The sequence below is a fragment of the Typopeltis vanoorti genome, chromosome 7, assembly GCF_054136105.1.
Source record: "Typopeltis vanoorti isolate ZY-2024b chromosome 7, IOZ_Tvanoo_1.0, whole genome shotgun sequence".
In the NCBI taxonomy this organism is placed as follows: domain Eukaryota; kingdom Metazoa; phylum Arthropoda; class Arachnida; order Uropygi; family Thelyphonidae; genus Typopeltis; species Typopeltis vanoorti.
The window spans coordinates 7,297,218-7,319,773 of NC_143555.1; the positions used below are offsets into that span (position 1 = coordinate 7,297,218).

At 35.4% G+C, this 22,556-nt stretch overlaps 1 protein-coding gene across 4 annotated transcripts in view; it reads left to right on the plus strand.

The window, feature by feature from the left end:
• The window catches only part of LOC150104472 (uncharacterized), a 209,024-nt gene that overhangs the window by 124,886 nt on the left and 61,582 nt on the right, over nucleotides 1–22,556 (plus strand). For all 4 annotated transcript variants that reach the window (XM_090395653.1, XM_090395655.1, XM_090395656.1 and 1 more), the window contains one exon: nucleotides 11,228–11,291. In XM_090395653.1, coding sequence (XP_090251779.1) covers nucleotides 11,228–11,291 — 64 coding nt within the window. The remainder of the gene's footprint in view (nucleotides 1–11,227; nucleotides 11,292–22,556) is intronic.

Genomic DNA, 22,556 nt, shown 5'->3' on the forward strand with positions numbered 1-22,556 from the left:
TAGGTGGCCTGGAATGTAAGGTGGGAACTCTGGTGATGAGTGTTTCCCAAATCTTCGGAAGCTTAATGCAACCGTATTTATTGAGATTTGGTTGGTTTTTGAGAGCTGCTGCTGCTTCTAAGAAAAGTCTCTCTTTCTTGAATTTGCTGTGGTGGAGCATGGTGGTTTTCTTCCATGATACCCTGTGGGTGGTGTCCAAAACATGGTCAGCCAAGCCTGAATGGCCATAGTTGTGTTTGAAGATGTAAGACTTGTGTTCCTCTAGACGGATGGATGCTGATCTGCCTGTCTGTCCAAAGTACGCCAGCTTACAGGAACAGGGTACTTTGTAAACTCCAGGCAGAGAGAGAGGAGGGAGCTGATCTTTCGTAGAACGGATAAGGGTATCAAGTTTGCGGTGGGGCATATATGCTGTGTGTAGGTTGTACTGTTTTAGTATCTTGGCTATTTTTTCGGATGTGCCACGGATGTAGGGTATGGTGATGGCATTTTTAAAATCTTGTTGACGAGAAGGACGGGGAATGGGGGAGGAGTTGATTATTTTTTTGATACTGTGATCACTGTAGCCATTGGAGAGGAAAGCGCTGTGTATGTGGTTAAGCTCAGTAGTGAGGGCGGTTCCACTGGAACAAAGATTGTGGGCTCTCTTGGTAAGAGTTTTAATAATGCCATATTGTTGAGAGGGGTGGTAGTGGGAGAGTTTGTGAATGTATCTGCCTGTGTGTGTGGGTTTTCTGTATACGGTGAAGGTAAGTGTATCATTAGGCAGGCGTGTGACTAAGGTGTCTAGGAAGGGTAAACAATTGTTCTTTTCCTTTTTCATAGTAAACTGGATTCTTGGATGTAGACTATTGAGATGACTGAGGAAGGAGTCTAACATGTCTGGGCCATGAGGCCAAATAGAGAACACATCATCTACATATCTTAGCCAGATAGAAGGTTTGAGTGGGGCTGAGTCTATGGCTCGTTTTTCGAAATCTTCCGCACAGAGAGAATTCCAAAAAATAAAAAATAAACACATCAAGAAATATAGCAACCTTGTGAAAAACAAACCACAACCACAAATTCAACCGCTCCAGACAGTAATAAACCTCTCTTCCAAAAGGCTCAATGACGATGCCGTCAGCGCCCTTTGCCTCGGCCGTAATTTTGCCGTCGCTCCGAAGGAAGTGCCGGTGCTTGACGTAATGGTGAACATCGAATGGGGAATCGGTCGCTTACCGTCGGAGATAGCTAACAACATCAGACTTGGCGTAGCCAACATCCTCGCGCATTCTTCGCCGCCAAAAAGTAATTTATCATATGCCCAACGCACGGCTCTCCTGAAACTACGTAAAGTAAAAAGTATCGTCATCACCAGAGCGGATAAGGGTAATGCCACAGTCGTTCTTAATACCAGTGAATACAATCGTAAAATGAACATTATCCTCCGCGATCGCGCTACCTACATCCCGCTAGAACACGACCCCACAAAAACACAAGTTAAGAAACTAAAAATCTTACTCAAAAAAGTATCTTCCTGGCCCCCCCCCTGACTTCACAAAAAACTTACACCCCCCCCGAATATACGGTTTACCAAAAATCCACAAACCCAATTCCCCAGTGAGGCCTATAGTAGATGCCACCAATGCACCTTGCTATAGACTATCTAAACAGCTGGCCAACTCTCTAATCCCCCTCACCGGAAGGTCCCATTCCTATATAAAAAACTCAACCCACTTTAAAGCCCTCACAGAAAATTTAACCTTGAATAAGACAGACATATTGGTAAGCTTTGATATCTCCTCTTTGTTTACCAATATTCCCTTAATTGACACCTTATCTCTCTTAGAAAACGTTTTTCCCTCTGACATCTTAGATCTCTTTTCCTTTGCCATTAACTCTGGGTATTTCTCTTGGAACAAAAAAATCTACAAGCAGATAGAGGGAACTGCCATGGGTCCCCCCCTCTCACCCCCCTTGCCAATTTCTATATGGAAGATTTCGAAAAATGAGCCATAGACTCAACCCCACTCAAACCTTCTATCTGGCTAAGATATGTAGATGATGTGTTCTCTATTTGGCCTCATGGCCCAGACACGTTAGACCCCTTCCTCAGTCATCTCAATAGTCTACATCCAAGAATCCAATTTACTATGGAAAAGGAAAAGAACAATTGTTTACCCTTCCTAGACACCTTAGTCACACGCCTGCCTAATGATACACTTACCTTCACCGTATACAGAAAACCCACACACACAGGCAGATACATTCACAAACTCTCCCACCACCACCCCTTTCAACAATATGGCATTATTAAAACTCTTACCAAGAGAGCCCACAATCTTTGTTCCAGTGGAACCGCCCTCACTTCTGAGCTTAACCACATACACAGCACTTTCCTCTCTAATGTCGACAGTGATCACAGTATCAAAAAAATAATCAACTCCTCCCCCATTCCCCGTCCTTCTCGTCAACAAGATTTTAAAAATGCCATCACCATACCCTACATCCGTGGCACATCCGAAAAAATAGCCAAGATACTAAAACAGTACACCCTACACACAGCATATATGCCCCACCGCAAACTTGCTACCCTTTTCCGTTCTACGAAAGATCAGCTCCCTCCTCTCTCTCTCTGCCTGGAGTTTACAAAGTACCCTGTTCCTGTAAGCTGGCGTACTTTGGACAGACAGGCAGATCAGCATCCATCTGTCTAGAGGAACACAAGTCTTACATCTTCAAACACAATTATGGCCATTCAGGCTTGGCTGACCATGTTTTGGACACCACCCACAGGGTATCATGGAAGAAAACCACCATGCTCCACCACAGCAAATTCAAGAAAGAGAGACTTTTCTTAGAAGCAGCAGCAGCTCTCAAAAACCAACCAAATCTCAATAAATACGGTTGCATTAAGCTTCCGAAGATTTGGGAAACACTCATCACCAGAGTTCCCACCTTACATTCCAGGCCACCTACTACTGCCCTTAGAGGGCGCTCTACCTAGATAGGACTTTAGTGTCACCCACGTGGTTGGGCTTAGTATTGTTTGTTATTTGTGTATATGTTGCATTAATTGTTTTTGTAATCCCCGTAGATGTCCTGGTGACTAGGACGAAATATAGGAAGCATTAAATTCTATTTTAATTCTTTCTGAGTGTTGTAAAAAATCCATTAAGCCTCCAACATGATGTCCTCACAGCACTTAAGCCTCTACACACGAATCCCATTGTAAGTCGAAAAGGTTGCAACTTAGAAATCACTATATAAACCATAAAGATGTGAACAGTTAACATTCCTGAATGCTAAAATGTTTAGTTTTGGTTTATATATATAGTATCCCCCCCAATCTGCGGGGTTTGGTTCCATCGTCTTCCACGGATACCTTTAAATGCAGATAGTAGCAAACCACTAGTGAAACCCAGATTTTTGCACATATATAGCAAAATTGAAGCAGAAAATTATTAGTAAATTGGCTTAGTCTCACGTGCTAGGACTGTAGGGTTCTTTAGTGAATATATTATGTAGTTAATATATAATGTATACACTAAATTGTATGGCTAAATAAATAATAATAAAAAGAGTTATTTTTTTATTAAATTAGGTAATTTCTAGACTACCACTTCACCCGTACTATCTAGGGATGCTATCTACTGCATTTTGGCACACATTCCATTGCTCCTCGATAATAATATTACATATTTATTTGAAATTATCATGAAACAATTTTTGCATCTTTAGAATCTGAGGAGCAATGGAACATGTGCCCAAATATGGTAGAAAGCATCCCTGAGTAGTACAGGTGAAGTGGCAAACCAAAAAAATTGCCTCATTCAGTAGAACTTCATCTTTAGACAAATAAAATTTAACCCACATAATAATTATGTAGAATGAAATCAGAAAATATGCTAATGGAAATGTAATTGTTAATAAAATCTTAACATTTTTATTCTTATTAGGAGAAATCAACTGAGATCAGAACACCTTGTTGTCTTCAGCTACATATTTATTCATCTTCCGAATCTTTGGCGGCTGCTTGCTTGCCTACTGAGAAAATGATGTAGGGGCGTCTTGGGATTTATGAATGGCATCACTCCACAAATTCTTCCAGCATGCAGTTACCGTTTCTGGTTTCAATTTGTCCGTTGCTCCCTTGATGAATACAATTGCATCTGCAATTGTGAATGATTTCCAGCATTTCATGACTCCAACATCGGCAGATTCCTCAACCATTGCACAAATCATATCGAAAAACCTGCCGAGCATATGAGGCTTTGAAGCAACTAATGGCACCTTGATCGAGTGGCTGAAGCAGTGAGGTTGTATTAGGTGGTAAGAAAACCACTTGAACATTTTGATCTTCGGTGACTAGTGATTCAGGGGTGCCCTGGAACATTGTTTATTATCATTAAAACTTTAAATGGTAATCCTTCCCTCTCCAAGTATTTTTTCACCTCCGGAATAAAACATCGATGGAACTATTCTGTAAATAACACAGCCGTGACCCACACTTTTAGATTTGATTGCCAGAAAACAGGCAGACAACTTTTGTTTTTGTTTTTAAGGGCACATGGATTCTGTGCTCGGTAAACAAGGCTAGGTTTAATTTTATGACCAGCTGCGTTGCTACGAAGTACCAGCATCAATCTGTCCTTAAATGCTTTAAAGCCTGATGCTTGCTTCATGGTTTTATGGATGTAGGTCCATTGGGGCATTTTCTTCCAAATGAGGCCTGTTTCATCACAATTAAAAACTTGCTTAGGATGATAACCTTTCTCTGCAATAATTTTTTAAAATTCTGCTGGGAACACTGCAGCGGCTTTCTCATCAGCCGATGCAAATTCTCCTGTAATTTTTATGTTTTTTAGATTAAACCTAGTTATGAGTCTATGCACCAGCCCTTGCTTGCTGTAAATGACTTTTCTTTCTCTTCTGTTTCGTCTTGCAGCCGCATGTCTTCATATAGGATCAATGCTTTTTGTCATAATGCGTTACCATCAATGGGAATCCTTTTTCTTGTCATGTCTTCCACCCACAAATTCGAAGTTTTCTCTACCTTGAGTAACTGCTTATCACGCACTGTACCTGTAACTTTTGCAGATTTGGGCGCAATGGAAAGACTGGCACAAATTTTTTCTTTGTTCTTTAACACTTTACATATCGAAGATTCATTTTTATTATAGATCTTGGCAACAGTTGTAATTGACTTTTTTTCTACTTCAATCATATTGATAATCTTTGAGTTTTCACTAATACTGAGCACTTCATGTCTTCTCTTCGGTTTTGAAGCCATTTTTAAAATTTTCACAATTTATTTGCTTGAATTTAAATGCAATTTTTAATTGTAATGACAGACAACTGACTGCTTTCTTTGACAATTCAAGTAAAACTAAACATGAACAAACACACGTGCTTAAGTCCACATGCCTAGCAAAACAGACGTGTTTCTACAAGTTTTCAGCCTGCGCTTATGCATGTTTCAAAATGGTCAAGCACCGGCATGGCGCTCGACCATTTTGCACGCTTTTTTCGAATCGTGGATAATTGAAACCGCTGATACAGGGGGCCTACTGTGTGTGTGTGTGTGTGTGTGTGTGTGTGTGTGTGTGTGTATTCATACTTTTATATACTGACTGAGATCCGAGAATTAGAACAAACAATTAAATTTATTAAATACGCAACATGTTTCATCAGAGTGGCCAACTTCTTCAGGCATGAGAGAACATAGAAAGCCAATAAAAAACACTATAAAGAAACATTGAGTCACTATAAAACTATAAATTCGACTATAAACCACAGTTAACTTGGAACTGGAGCTACAGTCTGTGTTTTTTATTGGCTTTCTATGTTCTCTCATGCCTGAAGAAGTCGGCCATTCCAATGAAACATGTTGCGTATTTAATTGTTTGTTCTAATTCTCGGATCTTAGTCGGTATATAAAAGTATGAACATATCCCAATTCCGAGTTAATACAACAAATCATCATATATATATATATATATATGTATATATATAATTTTTTTTTTTTTAAACTAATTTTAATCTTTGTTTATAGTGAAAAAATTTATTGTATAATAAATAATGAAACATTGAGTGTACAGCAGTGTTTCTCTGCACTTACTACTAAAATAATAATCTGGAAACACACGAGCAAGTTTAATTCTTCAATTCTTCTGCTTGGTTAATTGGAAGATTCGTCGGAGGGAGAAGCTACACGATCAACAACAAATACTTCAAATTCAGTCATTGCAAAAGCATTCTGATAATAGTTCACCAGATGCATGACTTCTGGAAGGTGTAGGTTCATCTTCCCCGGGTTAAATAACAGCACGTGGACTTTTTTTTTTTATTTTACATTTTTTAAAATTTATTAGACAGCATTAACATCCTGGCCTATATAGGTTGTAGGAGTGAGGTAACATTTGATGATGTGTTAATGGGATGGCAGTCGTAAGTCAGGAGTGACTGAAATTGTACTTCAATTACCAATAGCAAATTCTGATAATTGAAGTATCAGATAAATGGTAGATAACTGTATTAATAATTTTGACCGGTTGTGGAAGAGTAACTTGGATTTCTGAAAATGTTGAATACTAAGGCTTCCACTACTCCCATTATAATTTTTGTGATGATAAAACCATTCACCTCCTGCTATTCTTTCATTCAGAACAAACAACTTCATCCCCCCCCCCCCCCCCAGACAAAACACTTCTGGGAATTTCAGTGCTCAGTCTAATCTAGTTTTCAGTCATAGTATAATGTTGTAAATAATGACTTCACACATGTAAGAGAAAGCTAAATAGAATTTATTACTCCTATATATTCACTCAGTATCAAGAGCTTCATTCAGGGAGAAGGCAGAAGAATTGGTAACATTTAAATTATGAATACAAGAACGAGTTCATTCAGCATATATATAATGTAATATCATGTCTCAGTTGCAGCTGTACAAGTAAGAAGAAACACTTAGTTTTAATTAATTTTTAATTAATTAAAAAACAACAATCACTTTCCAAAATTAGACAGGCATACACCATCATTCTAATCTTAATGGGACAGGCTGTATGCCTATCTGTAAGTTTTGGGAAGTGATTGCTGTTAATTATTATCATTATTATATGACACCTCCAGGAAGTCCAAAGACTTATCGAGGGAGAGTGTGCCAACCACATTGAATGATTTTACTCCTTCCAACTACTAACCATGCTCAAACTAGCTTAACTTTTTGCGAGCCATTAGTAGCAGATGCTCTACCAATTGACCAACCTTTGCTTGTTTACAATTTTTTTTAAATTAATTTTCATCTATATCTACTTCTTTGAATTCTAATAATATTTCCTTCTACTTGTACAGCTGTGACCAAGATGCATGATATCATGATATATGACTTGTTTTTGTATTTATAATTTAAATGTTGTTACTAATTCTTCTTCCTTTTCCCTGAATATTGAGTGAAATATATAGGAGTAATAAACTGTTTAGTTTTCTCTTACATGTTTGAAACTGATATTTAAAGTATGATGCTGTGTCTAATGCATATATGTCTTTTTAAGTGTCTAGTAATCTAGTAAATCCACTTTGAATTGTCAGATTGAAAGTTATGGAGTATCTGCAAAAATTCAAGAAAATATAAGGCTAAAAATAACTTTTTTTATCAACACACTCATTTCCAACTGTGACCATTATAGTGTCCAGTGCATGTCTTTTTTTATTTATTTATTTATTTTTTTTATATGTGAATTGTACCCACGTGGGGTTATAAGTCTGTGGTACGTTAGTTCTTTGGAACTAAGGATTAGATAATCCAACGCTCCTGGATTACTCACACAGGCACAGAACTTTTTCGAGTTACTGTAATCTCTAAGAAGGGTGGTGGTCTTTGGCCATGAAATTTGATCTACCATCTGAAGATATTCACAAAAAAAAATCCATGTCATGCAAGATTCAGACCTACAACTGTTCATCAAAGTGGTGATGCTGTCCCATTGGTTAACTATGCTGATGGGTTGGTTTTCAAATGAGTGCATATTTCTCAGTCTCTCACTTGCTCACCCACCACCACCACCACTCCATCTAACTCGTATCAATGATATTAAACTAAAAACTAATAGTAGTTTCTCTCCCTCCCTCCCCTATTTTCTCTAAATTATCTACTACTAGACATTGCTTGCATTCAACAATGTGTGAGCAGTGCTGATCTAAGATAGTATGATCACTTAAACAGAATAGGAGAAGAAAGATTAGCAAAACAGGTGTTTGATACCAGATGACAGGTAAAAGACCAAGGTCTAAGTTGAGTGATTCAGTCAGATGTGTCTTAGAAGAACAAAATGTTAGGTACTATAATATTAGTGTGCTTAACAAGTAATACTCTAATTTGGAGACAAATAGTTGATAGGAGATAAATAATAATATAAACTTCATCATGTAATGCTGAGTAGCCTAAACACCCTTTGAGGGTACATATCAGGAAATTGATGTCTACTAGACACATAAATTATTCTATCTCTTGACATTCCATATTGAACTCTAGTTCAGCCGAAAGTAAAAAAAAAAAAAAAGTTGAGAAATATATTATTTCCAGGGATGACTCCTTGTTCTTCCTCCTTCAGTCAGTTGGTGAAAAAATTCATCTGCATTAATCCTATAAAATCCTTTTAGTAATAACTTCAAGTAACTCATATTCTCACTTTTATGCAAACCCCAAGTGTGTCATTGTAGAGAGCATTCTACAGAACACTATAGACCATTTGCTAACTTGGTCACTCATCTCTGGATTCTCTCCATCACTTCCTCATCTCCAAGAAACCCAGATCATACCTATGCACAGTACTCCAGATGTTGCTGTATCAAAGAAGAATGAAAACTTCCTTATCTGTGCATACTAGTGTGTTCTTCAATAACTGAGCAATCTTATGAGCTTAGCCACCTCTTCAATATGCTTTCTGAACTTCAACATCTTGAAATTCCTAGCTTCATCACCATCCTCAAGTATGGTTTTCCATCAGTGTAGTACATAGCTCTTGTAATATTTTCCTCCCATTATAGTTTGTTCATGCTTTTAGGCTATTTAAATCATCCTGCAATTTCTCTTCATTGTCTCTACATTTGCTGACGATGCAAAATGCATCATCAGCAAACAACCAAATATTTCCTGTATCATTGATATACAAATTAAACAGCAGTGATTCAAGCACAGAGATACTCTAAATTAAAAATGTGAAGAAATGATATTCTGGCTTAATCCTTTATCCAAGTGTAAGCAAACAAACTTTGTGTGATGTTTCTTCATGATTTGGCTACTTGTGTATAGAAGCTAATGATTCGCATTAATTGCCTTAGTATCTCTTAAGACAAAGCACACGTCTTTTCAATAAAGGTTGAGACTTGTCTGGGTAGTGACTCTTCCCATAATGCTTAGCATTATACACACTTCAATGGATGAGTATAAGTTGAGTAATTATGATAGGGGACTTCAACGACATAGACCAGGAGGAGGATAATTCACATGGGAAATAAATGGAACTTATTCACCCACGAATAGATAATCACTTGAAACAGCGTGTAATGAATGGAACTTGGGATTTGAGGGTGCTTGACATGGTCGTAGGATTAGATCAGTCCATAACCAAGGTTATGGATAGATCGTGCTAATTTGAAACACTTCTTCTACATTTTCCTTTGCATGGCCTATAGCAAGAATCGGTATATTTTGTCCTCTTGGCCTCTCTCTTTCACACACCAGATTGCCTTAAATGAATTGCCTTTCACATCTGTCTTACTGGTGATTGATTTAGAGTTTGGTGGGAGATATCTGTCTTCCACTTAACTCTAAATCTATTTAAGTGCATTCCATCAGCATTATATAAGTCTGGTCTGTCAAATTCAGTCCATAGGCCTACAAACCTCAATTCACCTCGCTCGTAACATGGCAGTAGACTCTCAATCTTTACACATTCAGTCTTCCTTTTCACTTCTTTCATAACTCTTTCATATCTTTTCTCATAAAATATTTTTCATCAAGTCATTTAGTGCTTTCCAACACACTTAATTCTTTCACCTTCCTTTTGCATCCTGAAAGCTTTACTAATATTTATTTTCATACCAGGGAAGCAACATTTAGTCACACTCTCATTAAGAACTCTCATGATAGAATCATCATAAAAAAAAAAAATTTTCTCCTTATTCTTCTTCTTTCACTTTATCATATGTTTCTATTTCTTACATTGCACCTCTTTTTTTTTTTCTTCTTCTTCTATACCAATTACTCAATATTTCTGAAGTGTTCATTCTTCTTATGCTTTTTCCTGTGAATGACTCCACATAAAGTGCTTTTTCTTTCATTAGGTTTCTTCATTCTCCCAATCTTCCACCACTTCACTTTCATCTATAGTCTTGTACTTAACTCTCAAAACATTTCCTACATATTTGCTCTTCATTCATGCTTTCCTTTCGCAAATCTCTCACCTTTATATTTGAGATGGGAGTAAAATATGAATTTCCAAAGGCCTTGCAAATCCATTTCACAAATATGCATAGTGTCAGTTTCAACCTTAGTAATGATGCCATTCGATGTCTCAGTAATGATGTTCATTTCCTCCATTTACTCATGAACACCATTCTTACTCTTACTTACTAAAACTTAAGCTGTCAGTTCCTGCTGTCTCATCTCACTGTTTCTCTCCATTTGTGCATATAATCTTTAACTCTTTCTTACTTAGTCTGTGCAATGCTCACTCTGATATCTGTGCCAAAGATTATCTTTGCAAAAGCCGGATCGTTATCATTCTTAATGTAACTTAGTCCTTTTTTGATTCATACTGAAGTACATGATAGATATTCATGAATATTCATAATTTATAATAACTGAAAAGTTATGAGAGCTTATATTTAATGCATAATGATGATTATGCATTAAATTTAGATAAGTAAATCTATCTATATATATATATATATATATATATATATAATTAAGCACTAAACCTTCAAATAAAGATGATCACTGAATACTGTATTTTGAGGTGAAATTCTTTAAGTGAGGAATATTTTTAATTTGGTAGTAAATGTTTATATTTCATTCTTTGCTATTTTTCCAACATTATGTAAAGTGAAAATAAATAACAAAAATATCTTAAAAAATAATTAGTACATGTAGACAAATGTTTAAGAAGCACATATTGTTTGAAAAAAAATAGTCATATGTCAAATTGAAAATGAATTAGTCTTACATGGTGATCACTTATAGGTATCTGCTGAAACTGCAGTCAAAAAGAAGAAACCAGCACGAAAAGCACAGCCTGTGAAACCAGGTGAATTTATGTGATGACATTTTTATTATCGGTTTTGTAACACAAGATCATTGTCTTTATTTTATACTATGCTGCTTTAGCAAGAGTAATATATGTTACTTATCTGTTTGTATTTTTTCTCATATAGATTTCGAAATATGGTTATTTCCTTGGACATGCTATGTAATGATAGTTACTCTCAAATTATTTTCTTTTTCTGTAAAAAAAAAAAAAAAAAAAATTCATTAAGCTAGTAGTGATGATATCAGGTTCATTGCAGCAGCTTTTTTTTCTTTATCTCCCCCCCTCCCCTCCCCAAATGTTGGAAAGGTAAAGTTGAAGTATTTAATGACTGTGATATACTGTGTCACAGCTGCAGGATTATACCTTGTTAAACCTCATCATCCAGAAAAACTGATGGCATCTGAAGTACAATTTCAAGAATGAAATGTGATATTTTTAGTTTGAATCTGTTCACGATATATGGTCATTCTTAGAGAACTTTTTGATTAAAGTTGAGGTAGCATATAGAAATAGCAAGGCATTTGCTGATAGGAACTGCTTTTTCTCATTCACCTTAAAATATCTGGCTAATAAACATGCAGTCAATAAATAAGTTATACACATCTCATGGTTGCTGTTCCATTTACTTTAATTAACCCTACTCATAAAATTATTTTTGAAAGTTCCAAATTTGTTAGAACATAGTTTGTCCAGAGTTTATTCTCAGGAATGGTTAATGTCATTAATTTCAGCATGATATGTCTATTGGTGCAGAAAATGTTTCCTTTGGAATACAATTTAGTATGCATACTTAATAATATTACTTATAAATTCAAATTCATTTAGACCTCTATCTCAGTATCTAATCCTTACTTATTTGTAGCGTGCTAGATTAGTATTTTACTTTGATATCAAATGAATAAGTTAAGCTGATAACTTGGCTAAAATTGTGTATTATATTATGCTAAAACTATGTATATTATGATGGTATATCAGTTTGGATACGGATAACTTCCTACAGTTATTATTTCTATCCAGTTCATAGAAATTAAAGAAATAGCTTATCACATTGAAAATGATTGCTTAATTGAATCCTTTTTAGAATACCATTGATGATATGTAGCTTTTGCAAGGCATTTTCATGTCTGTTATAGCCAGTGAGTTCTCTAAGTTTGTTATTGAGTGTCAAGCTGTTGGGATATTGCCAGTTACATATTAATAAGGAACTTGTTTTCATCAAAGAATCTGATGAAAACAAGTTCCCTATCAACAGCAGAACTGAAGAGAGGTACCATAATGTTCAGAGCATCAATGGAAAAGAGGTGTAACTAGCAGAAGAATGGCATAAATAGAACATAATTCTTCTTCTCTTCCATCTAAGACGGATTGAGTCTTCTCTTGAGCAGGATCTTCCAGTCTTCTCTATTCCTTGCTGTTCGAAAAAGTTCCTTATATGTTCTGCATCCCGAGATGTTCTCAGCCAGGTAATTCTTGGTCTTCCGGGTCTTCTTTTTTCAGTTGGAAAAGTATTGATTAGGACGTTAGGAAGTCTGTCTGCATCCATGCGTACAATGTGGCCAAACCATCTCAGTTGTTGTTTTCTAATTTTTTCTATTATTGTCTTTTTATACAATAATTCTTGTCTGACTGTGATGTTTGTTTTCTTTTCAATCCAACTTATTCTATTTATTTTTCTTAAGCATTTCATTTCAAATGCCAGCAGTTTTTTTCTCCTCTCTTTTCTTAGCTGTCCACGCTTCTGCTCCATAGATGACTGTTGGTATAATTATTGCTTCATATAATTTGATTTTGGCTTGCTTAGATATCTTGTTTGTTTTCCAGATTTTCTGTAATTTTCCCATGGTGGTCCATCCTATCACTATTCTGTGTTTGATTGTTTCGAGTTCATCTATTGTTTCTGTTAGTTTTGATTCAAGATATACGAAGTTGTCTACTTGTTCTATTTGTTCTCCATTTAGGGTGGCTGAGATGGTAGTTCCGTTCCTCCCTATTTTCATCACATTTATCTTTTGTATATTTATTGTCATGTCATATGTTTTACAGGTTTCGTTTAGCTTGTTTATCAACTTTTGTAGTTCATTTGGGGTTCTTGCAATAAGGACGAGATCATCCGCATATTTGATATTATTTATGTTTAAACCATTGACATTGATTCCAGGCTCATTGTCTATTGCCTTCTTTACAATTTCTTCTAGATATATGTTGAATAGGCATGGGGATAATGGGCATCCTTGCATTACTCCTTTTTGGATCTATGGGATCTGTTGTGTGTCCTTTTTTTAATTATTGCATTTGTCTTAGAGTAATATTTTATCAGAAACTATTATATATTTGTCTATTGCTTTTTCTAGTAGAATTTTAAGAAAGATTTCTCTGTTGATGCTATCGAAAGCTTGTTTAAAGTCCAAAACAACAATATAGTTCTTTATGGTCTTCCCAGCTGAACTCTGCTAGTTGGTGCAATGTGAAAATTTGGTCTATTGTTGAATAGTTTCCTCGGAAACCAGCTTGTTCTATGCCTATCATTTCTTCATAGGTGTTTTTTAATCTATCTTGTATAATTCTTGCGAATATTTTATAGGTGTGGCAGAGTAAATTGATTGGTCTGTAATTTCTGCAGTCTCTTTTGTCTCCTTTCTTGTACATTGGGATCAATGTTCACTCTAATTTTTTGCTATGAGTGTGCGCAGAAATTTGCGTGTGTGCAAAATTTGCCTTCTTTTGAAAAGTATGTGCGCACCCATACGAGTCACCATACTGATCATTTAAGCAAAAAAGTTAAAAGATTTTAGTTCATACCTTCTGGTGTCAATGGGACATCAACCAGGTCACCCCAACTCCCCACCATGTTCCCACACACGGCAGTAGCCTCCCCAGTAAACAGTCAGAAATCACGACTCGCAAGCCTTGGGCAGGACTCGATCTGGGGACTTTTCGCATTTGAGGCCAACAGGATACCGACTGTACTAGATAGGATTCTAAGCGTGTGTATTATTACTATCACCAAGTAAGTTGTGTGACATCAATCACAGAGCTAACATAAATATTTTATATGTATTTAATATTGATCTGAAAAAATAAAGTAAGAAAAAAAAAAGATAACACTAGTGACTGATTGCCTTTAATTAAATTTTCTAACTTCACGAATAACGCTAAATATACATAATAAAATATTCCCATTACTAATTCTCACCTTGTTAAACATTCATAATAAGTCCGTTACTAATTCTCATCTTGTCTAGTTCTAGCTTCTATCTCTATTTTTTCTATCTTCTGTCTTTGGCATTCACCCACTCTTTATACACACTATCTAAATTAATTGAATTTCCATATAATTGGTAACTCTTCACTCTCATTAGCATATCCAAATGACATTCTCCTAAACGGTTTCTAAGTTGGTTTTTTATTTGATTCATTAGACTAAAACCTCGCTCACAGTCTGCACTAGATGCAAGGAAGGTTCCTCCAATATCCATCAACTTTGCCAAATCACAAAACTGCTCATTTTGATACAACCATATGTGTAAAATTTGATATCATTTTGCATTTAATTTTTTCTTGTACAGAAAATTTGAAATCATTAAACTGACTAATTATTTTTGTAGTATCATCCAGAAAATCATGATATTTAAGACAAAGGGCATTAACATGTTCACTACCAAATGAGAAATCACAATGTGAAATAGAGGAGATATCAAACACCGACCATTCTTGTATCTCATTCTCAGGGAATCTGTCCTCTTAATGTGCACATAAACAATTTATAAAATTTAACAGGGGCCTAGTATCTACTGGTTCAGTCTCTTCTTGTTTAAGTAAAGCATTTACTCTGTCACTCCAGCAAGCGTCACCTTCTGAATACTGATTCCTGATTTTGTTAATCTTCCCTCTGGTAAAATGATGACTGTCTAGTGGTGTAAGGTTACTCCTTTGTAAGATTTTGCACAGGGAAGCCATTTCTTCAAAAACATCACTTAAAACATTAAAGGCTACTTTGAATGTCACGTTAGTTAATTTATTGTGACAATAATTAACCACGGGATCATTTGATTTGTCTTTTTCAAAATATGTGATCAGTTTCTCATAGTTTCTTATTGCCTGTAATGCAAAATATCTGGATAGCCACCACACTTCATTGAGTGGTCTGAAGGCAATAGCTTCATTTTCAGGCGCCTCGACAATTTCTTTGAATTCATGTCTTTTCACCATGGAATGAGAAAATAGTGTGTACACTGTTCTCATTAATGTATCAATATCTCTGATTAGTTTAATTTCCTTCCACGTATCACAGATCCCCAGATCCTCACGGTGAGCTACATAGTGTTGCTGGACAAGATGTGGAACTTCTAATTTAAGTTTTACAGTGACATTAACTTTGCCCAGCATCACTGCAGCTCCATCAGAGGTAAACATCACCATTTTTTGGAGATCAAGTTTCTTTTCTTGATAAGACTGTTTAATAGCTAACACAATGGAGGAGGTATCACATGCCTGCAGCTGAATTATTTCACCAAAATATGTTTTATATTCATTACAATCTTTAGGTCTAAACTTAAAATAGAGAATGAGACATTTGTTAACAGTTATATCAGTGCTTTCATCAATGGTTAAGGTGTGGAAATTTGCAGATGCAATTTGCTCAAACATGTCATTTTCAACAATTAAATTGATTGTTTCCAGAAATTCAAACGCATAATTTTTGCTTTGCCAGCTGTCTGGGAGTTGAACATACTTTTCCATATGTTCATTAATATGTTGAACTGAAAGTAAAAAGTTATTCATCTTAACAACTAATAAGACTGTCAATAAGAACTTTAATCTGCTCTGGGTTTGATTGTTTTCTCTCTCGGTCATCTGAACTTTCACGTAGTATACACAGTACTCCTGTAGCTGGCAATAAACAATTTTGTTACCTAAGTTTGCAAAAAAGTCCAACTTCCAAGCATCAAACTTCTTCCCATTAGCAAAATCCCCAGCAACCTTTGCATCACAACAATAAATACAAACAACATGAATTGTAGCATCATACATAAACATTTCACACAGTTGAATGTTTATCAACTCATGATAAACATGAGTTGATAAACATTTCCTCAGTTTTTTGCAATTTTGTTATTTGAAGACTGAATAACTTGGCAAGGCAAAAGTTGAACCAACACTAAACATTGCCGAGGGCAACACAAGAGCTGAAATATATGCCTAGAGGCTAGATTTAATTAACTTAGTTGTATCTCAGTGCGTGTACACGAATGTTATTATTTAGTCTACTATTTTAAAATTCCTTTTAAAAATTAGAGAATTTTCAAACGCTACAATATTTTTAATTGTACTCTAATTTAAGTTTTTAAAAGTATTTAATTATTTTTATTAAAATTATGAAACCATTGTTTTAATTCGTCATGATCTTGAACTAATTTGATTAGCCAATCACGTTTGGGAATTTTCCATGAGTCAGGCCTGAGATGTAAACAAACCGTGCGCGCCATTCTATATGCTACTTAAAAATTACACATTTAAGCCACACCCCTTTCATTTTGGCATCAAATCGCTAGCCTCAAATAGGGTTACTGTTAATAATTTATATTTTGTGCAACTTTGAGAAGGTAATAAAAAATGCGAAGTTATAGGCTTGAGCGTTGCCGAGTTACTGTATTTTTTAAAGAATTTATAGGTTAATGTTTAGGTGGAACTTCTTTAATTAATAAATTTTAATTTCATCTTGAAAGTCTATTGTGCGCATATTTTTTGCTTTGTGCGCTAGTTGTAAAACGTGTGTGCACGCACGTATGCACAGCTTAGAGGGAACATTGCTTGGGATGATCTTTCCAGTTCTCCAGTCATCTGGGATCTCTCCTGTTTGTAGTATTTTATTGAATAGGTTTGTTAAATATTCTATTGATATGCTGCTTCCATATGACCACAGTTCAGTGGGGATAGTATCAAAGCCTGGTGCTTTATTGTTTTTCATCTGTTTTATTGCATATCTAACGTCTTCTTGTAAAATTTTTGGGTGGTCATTATTTTCTTCTATTGTTGGCATTGTAGTTTTGTTTCCTTGGTGGAAGATAGTCTTAAAATGGTTTGACCTGATTTTTCTTATATATTCAATATTCCCGGTTTCAGTCATCTTGTTGTTTATCATTGTTACTGCTTTTGCTGAGAATTCCTTTGTAATTTCTCTTACAGTATCATGGAAGACTTTCAGGTTGTTTTGTTGGTATGCTTCTTGGCATTTCTTAGCTTTTTCTTCTAACCATTTTTCTTTGGCTTTTTTGCATAGGTTATCAAGTTTATTTTTTAGTGCTCTGTATTTTCTCTATTCTCTTCATTTTTTTGTTGGTTTACAAGTATCTTGGCCTCTCTTTTCTCTTCTGTTGTAGCTATGATTTCTTGGGTTATCCACTGTTTGTTTATTTTGGGTTTGGTACCTAGAGTGTCTTTTGCAATTGATAACACTGTTTCTTTTCCTTCTTCCCAGTATTTTCCACTGTTCTGGAAGATGGAGGGTTTTAATTTCAAGCACATCTGTTCTAAAAATTGACTTCTGCTTGAGCTGTCTTTTAGTTTTGATAGGTTGATGTTTTCTTCTTTTCTGATATTGTTTTTCCTTTTGAATTTTATCTTCACTTTGGCAGTTAATATTTCGTGGTCAGTGTCGAAATCAAAACTTCTTAATGCAGTTCTTTATATTACCATCTGGGGATGTCCATGTATATTTATTATTAGGGCGTTGATAGAACAATGTGTTTGTAATCATTAGATTGTTTGCTTTACAGAAGTGGAGTAATTGTTCTCCTCTGTTGTTAAGCTCTCCGTATCCAAATTTCCCCATCACATCTTTTTTGTCTGCTGTGAACTGTCCTATTTTAGCATTAAAATCTCCCATCACTATCATGAGTTCTCTATTTTTGGGATTATCTATTTCCTGTTGTAGTTCTTCATAGAAATTTTCTATTTCTTCCTCTGAATGGTTACTGTCTGGTGCATATATTTGGATTATTTTAATTGTTTGACCTTTTTCTTTTGCTTTAAGTTTGGCTGTGATTATCTAGGAGACTGGTTTTATTTCAATTACTGAGTGTGTAAGTTTATTTTCAGTTAATAACGCAACTCCTTCTCTGTGTATGTTATCTTTTCTTCCTGAGAAGTATAGTCTTCCTTCTGGTAAATCTATGAATCCATCTCTGCACCAATGTATCTCTGATAAACCTAAAATACTCCATTTCAGTCTTTTTAAATTTTCCTGGACTAATTGCAATTTTTCAGGTCGGTATAATGATCTTATGTTGAGGGTGGCTACATGTTTCACGTCCTTGGCTGACCACATTGCTGATTTCTCATAATAATTACTCATATGCAAAATACTAAAATATATATATATATATATATATTTTTTTTAGAAATATAGTGATGATTTCCTTGTGTCCACCTTTCCTTCCAGAATGTGCATCATCATCAATTTCCTGATATGTACCCCAAGGAATGTTCAGGTTACTAAGACAGCAGCACTGCATTATTATTAATCTCCTATCCACAGTTTTCCTCTAAATTACTCTATTACTTGTAAGCACTCCAGTATTGTCATATCTAACCGAAACAATCCAGCTAGATCATGGTCTTCCTCTGGGTCTCTTCCTCTCAAGCCATCTTAGCATCAAACACCTGTTTTGCTAACCTTTCTTCACTCATTCTGTTTGAGTGCCCACATCACCTTAGATTAGCTCTGCTGACACATGCTTAAGAATGCTAATAATGTCAAGTTCCTTTCTAATATCTTCATTTTTAATATGATTCTGCCATTGATGCCATCGGTTCACTCCTTTAATTTTTTCTCAAAACCCTCATATCTGTGGTTTCTAGTCTTTGATTAAGTGCTTTATTTCTAACCCAACTCTCAGATCCATAACTTAAAACTGATTTAAACACTGTTCTGTATACTCTTAGTTTGGTGTTTTGGCTAATTTCTCTCTTATCCATATAAATTTATTCAGCTGGCTACCCACTATACTAGCTTTGCTTATTCTGTTGTCTGTTTCCAAATTTAACTTGCCATCTTCACTAAAAACTGTGCCTACATAGCTGAAATATTTTACTTGTTCTATAGGATCTCTATTCAGAATGCAGCTGACGTTTTCTATGTTTCTGCCTATTTTCACAGTTTGGTCTTTTTATTGCTGATTTTCATGTCAAATTTGTTACAGCTGTTAATTTTAATTAGAGAATCTTGGCGACTTACACTAGATGTGTTTAGGAGTTAAACATCATCTGCATAAAGCAAAGAGTTAAGTTTGACATCTCTAATTCTAATATCAGGTTTAATTCCACTTTCTTTCATAATAATGATGAATAAGAGTGGAGATAATGTGCGTTCTTGTCTTACCCTTGATTTTACATCAAACCATCTTCCTGTTTACTTCAATTCTAACTGCTGACTGACAACTTAAATATAGACTATGTATTGCTCTGTATAATGTTTCATTCATTGACTCCATATAATTGTAGTGTTTTGAAAAGCTTTTCTCTGGGCATCTTGTCAAAAGCCTTTTTCAAATGTACAAAACTCAAGTACAGTTCCTTGTCATATTCACACGATTTCTCAACTATATGTCATAAAGTAGAAATCTAATCTTGACATCCTCTATTTGGTCTGAACCCAACTTGTTCTTCTTCAAGTTTTTCTTCCACAATTTTTCTCAACCTCTTTTCCAGCATGCTTGCTTAATCTTACCTGTAACACTTAGTAGAGAAATTCATCTGTAATTCTCACATTCAGTTTTATTTCCTTTTTTATATATTGGTACTATGAGAGCTCTACTCCAATCATTGGGAATTCGACCTTCTGACAGACCCTCTGGATTATGCAGTATAGCCACTACAAAACTTTTATACCTGCATACTTTAGCATTTCTGATCGAATATCATCTCCAGCTGCCTTTCCACATTTCAAGTTTTTGATGGCTTTTTCTAATTGATAAGTACTCCTCTTTGCATTCCTCTTGAAAATTTTCTAGTATGGTGCTGTCACTGCTTGATTCGTTTAACAGTCTTTTGAAGTAATTACTCTGTACACCTAGGATTATCTTCAGTTTTCAAGTCACCTTTATCATCTTTGATTCTTTTACAGTACTCTTTTCTCCATTTCTAATCTTCTTCAATAGCCTCCTTCAATAGAACATTTTATCATTCCTAAAAATAAATATTCCTGATATTTATTTTCCATACTCTTTTCAAAGCCTTCCTATGACTTGGGTTTAGTTCTTTTATACATAGCTTAACTTGCTTACATTTTTCTCTATGTTCTTTTAGGGCATCTACTGACTTATTTGCTAGGAACTTTTGGTATGCTTTCGTCTTCTTTTCCAGGACTGCTTCTTTAACTTTTCTGTCCACCATGATCTTATTTTTCTATCCTTACAGACAATTTCACCACATAGCTACCTAGCTGAATCAGTGTCATCTTCAAAGTTTGCCACTGAGACTCCAAGGTTTGGTTCTTGTTTTTGAATTGTTTCATTGTTTATTCAATAATGTTTGTATAGTTGAGTACAATTTACCTGTAAAAGGTGCTCAGCTTTAATTTTTTTAAAACTTTCTTATATACTGTTATTTTCAGTGTGATATCTATTTTTTTATCCTGCTTAGTACTAAATAATGGTCACTTTCAATTTTGAATCATCTGTACACTCTTATCCTGAGCCAGCCTTATGATATCACTATCAACAATGACATAATCAATGAGGCTTTTATTATTTCTTTTGTCTTCTCTCCATGTGAACTTTTTCACATCTTTTCTCTCTTCATCTCTTATTTCAGTATTTACTCCAAATGTCCCATACCAAACTCATTCAAATGTAGCCCATTTATTTTAAGCATTATATGAGGTCTTGACAGCTGCATACGATGCTGCCAACGTTCAAAGCAATTCTGCAGATCATTTTCTGAAAGGCTGTTGAGGATCTCTTCCGTTTTTGCTTTCACATCTTCTACTGACAAAAAATGGGTTTCTTTGAGCACCGATTTGATCTTTAGGAAGAGGTAGAAGTTGCATGGAGCCAAGTTTGGCAATTAGGGTAGTCACAGTGATGTTGTGATTGGCTGAAAACTGCTTCACAGAAAAAGTATTGTGGGCTGGCATGTTGTCTTGGTGCAAAATCCAACCATTTCTCCACAATTCTGGTAATTTCCTTCTCACATATTTGCACAATTTCAAAAAAATTTAAGGTAATACTGGTGATTTACCATCTGGCTGCTGGAAACCCACTCTGCCATTACAGTACCCTGGATATTGAAGAAAACAATCAACATGGCTTGAACTTTGAATGACTCATGTGCTTTTTTGGTCTTGGAGATGTTGCTGACTTCCACTGCATTGATTGTCACTAGGTTTCCAGATCATAAGTAAATATCCAAGTTTCATCACAAGTAATTACTGAATTCAACAAAACTGGTTCATTCTTAATGCAAAAGATCCAAACACAGTTCCTTGCAATGTTCTTTATGTTCATCTGCCAACATTTTTGGAACCATTTTTGCATAAACCTTTTTCATGTTCAATTCTTCAATTAAAAAGTGTCAAACACTTTCCCTGTCCAAACAAACTTTCTCAGCTGCAGCCCAAACACCCAACATTTTGTCTGTTCAAATCACATCTTGCACTTTTTTAATGTTGTCATCAGTAACTGCTGTGCATGGGTGGCCTGGGTGATCATCATCTTTCAAAATCATTTGTGCCATTCAAAAATGCATACACAAGACATGCACTCTTCACCATAAGCCTCAGTCAATAATTGAAAAGTTTCCATTGCAGATTTCTTCAGTTTCACAAGAAACTTGATGTTAACTCGCTGTTCACTCTTGCACTTTAACATTTTCCGACCGAGGGTAAGAAATCTATATTTGAACACATGTCCACTTGTATTGAGTAAAGCAATGGAGTTGAGCCTTTTCACACGGTGACAGGTTAAAACATGCTCTATAACCATCTCTTTGTCTCTCCCTTCCCACTCTCCATTCCCAAGCTATAGGGTTAGTCTCATTTTATTTTTTTTGTGTTGGACCTCGTATCTTCCATTCACATTTTCTGCATACATTCTCTGTCTTACGAAAATCATTTGTGCCATTCAAAAATGTGTACAATTGTCAATTGCATACCTTTTCTTGTGTGGCACAGTAGCCATCATGCCATTCATTATCTCTACTCTTCTGAAATCATTGTCATATTAATTGGATAATGCAATCAGTGTGTTGTCTAATTATGACCAA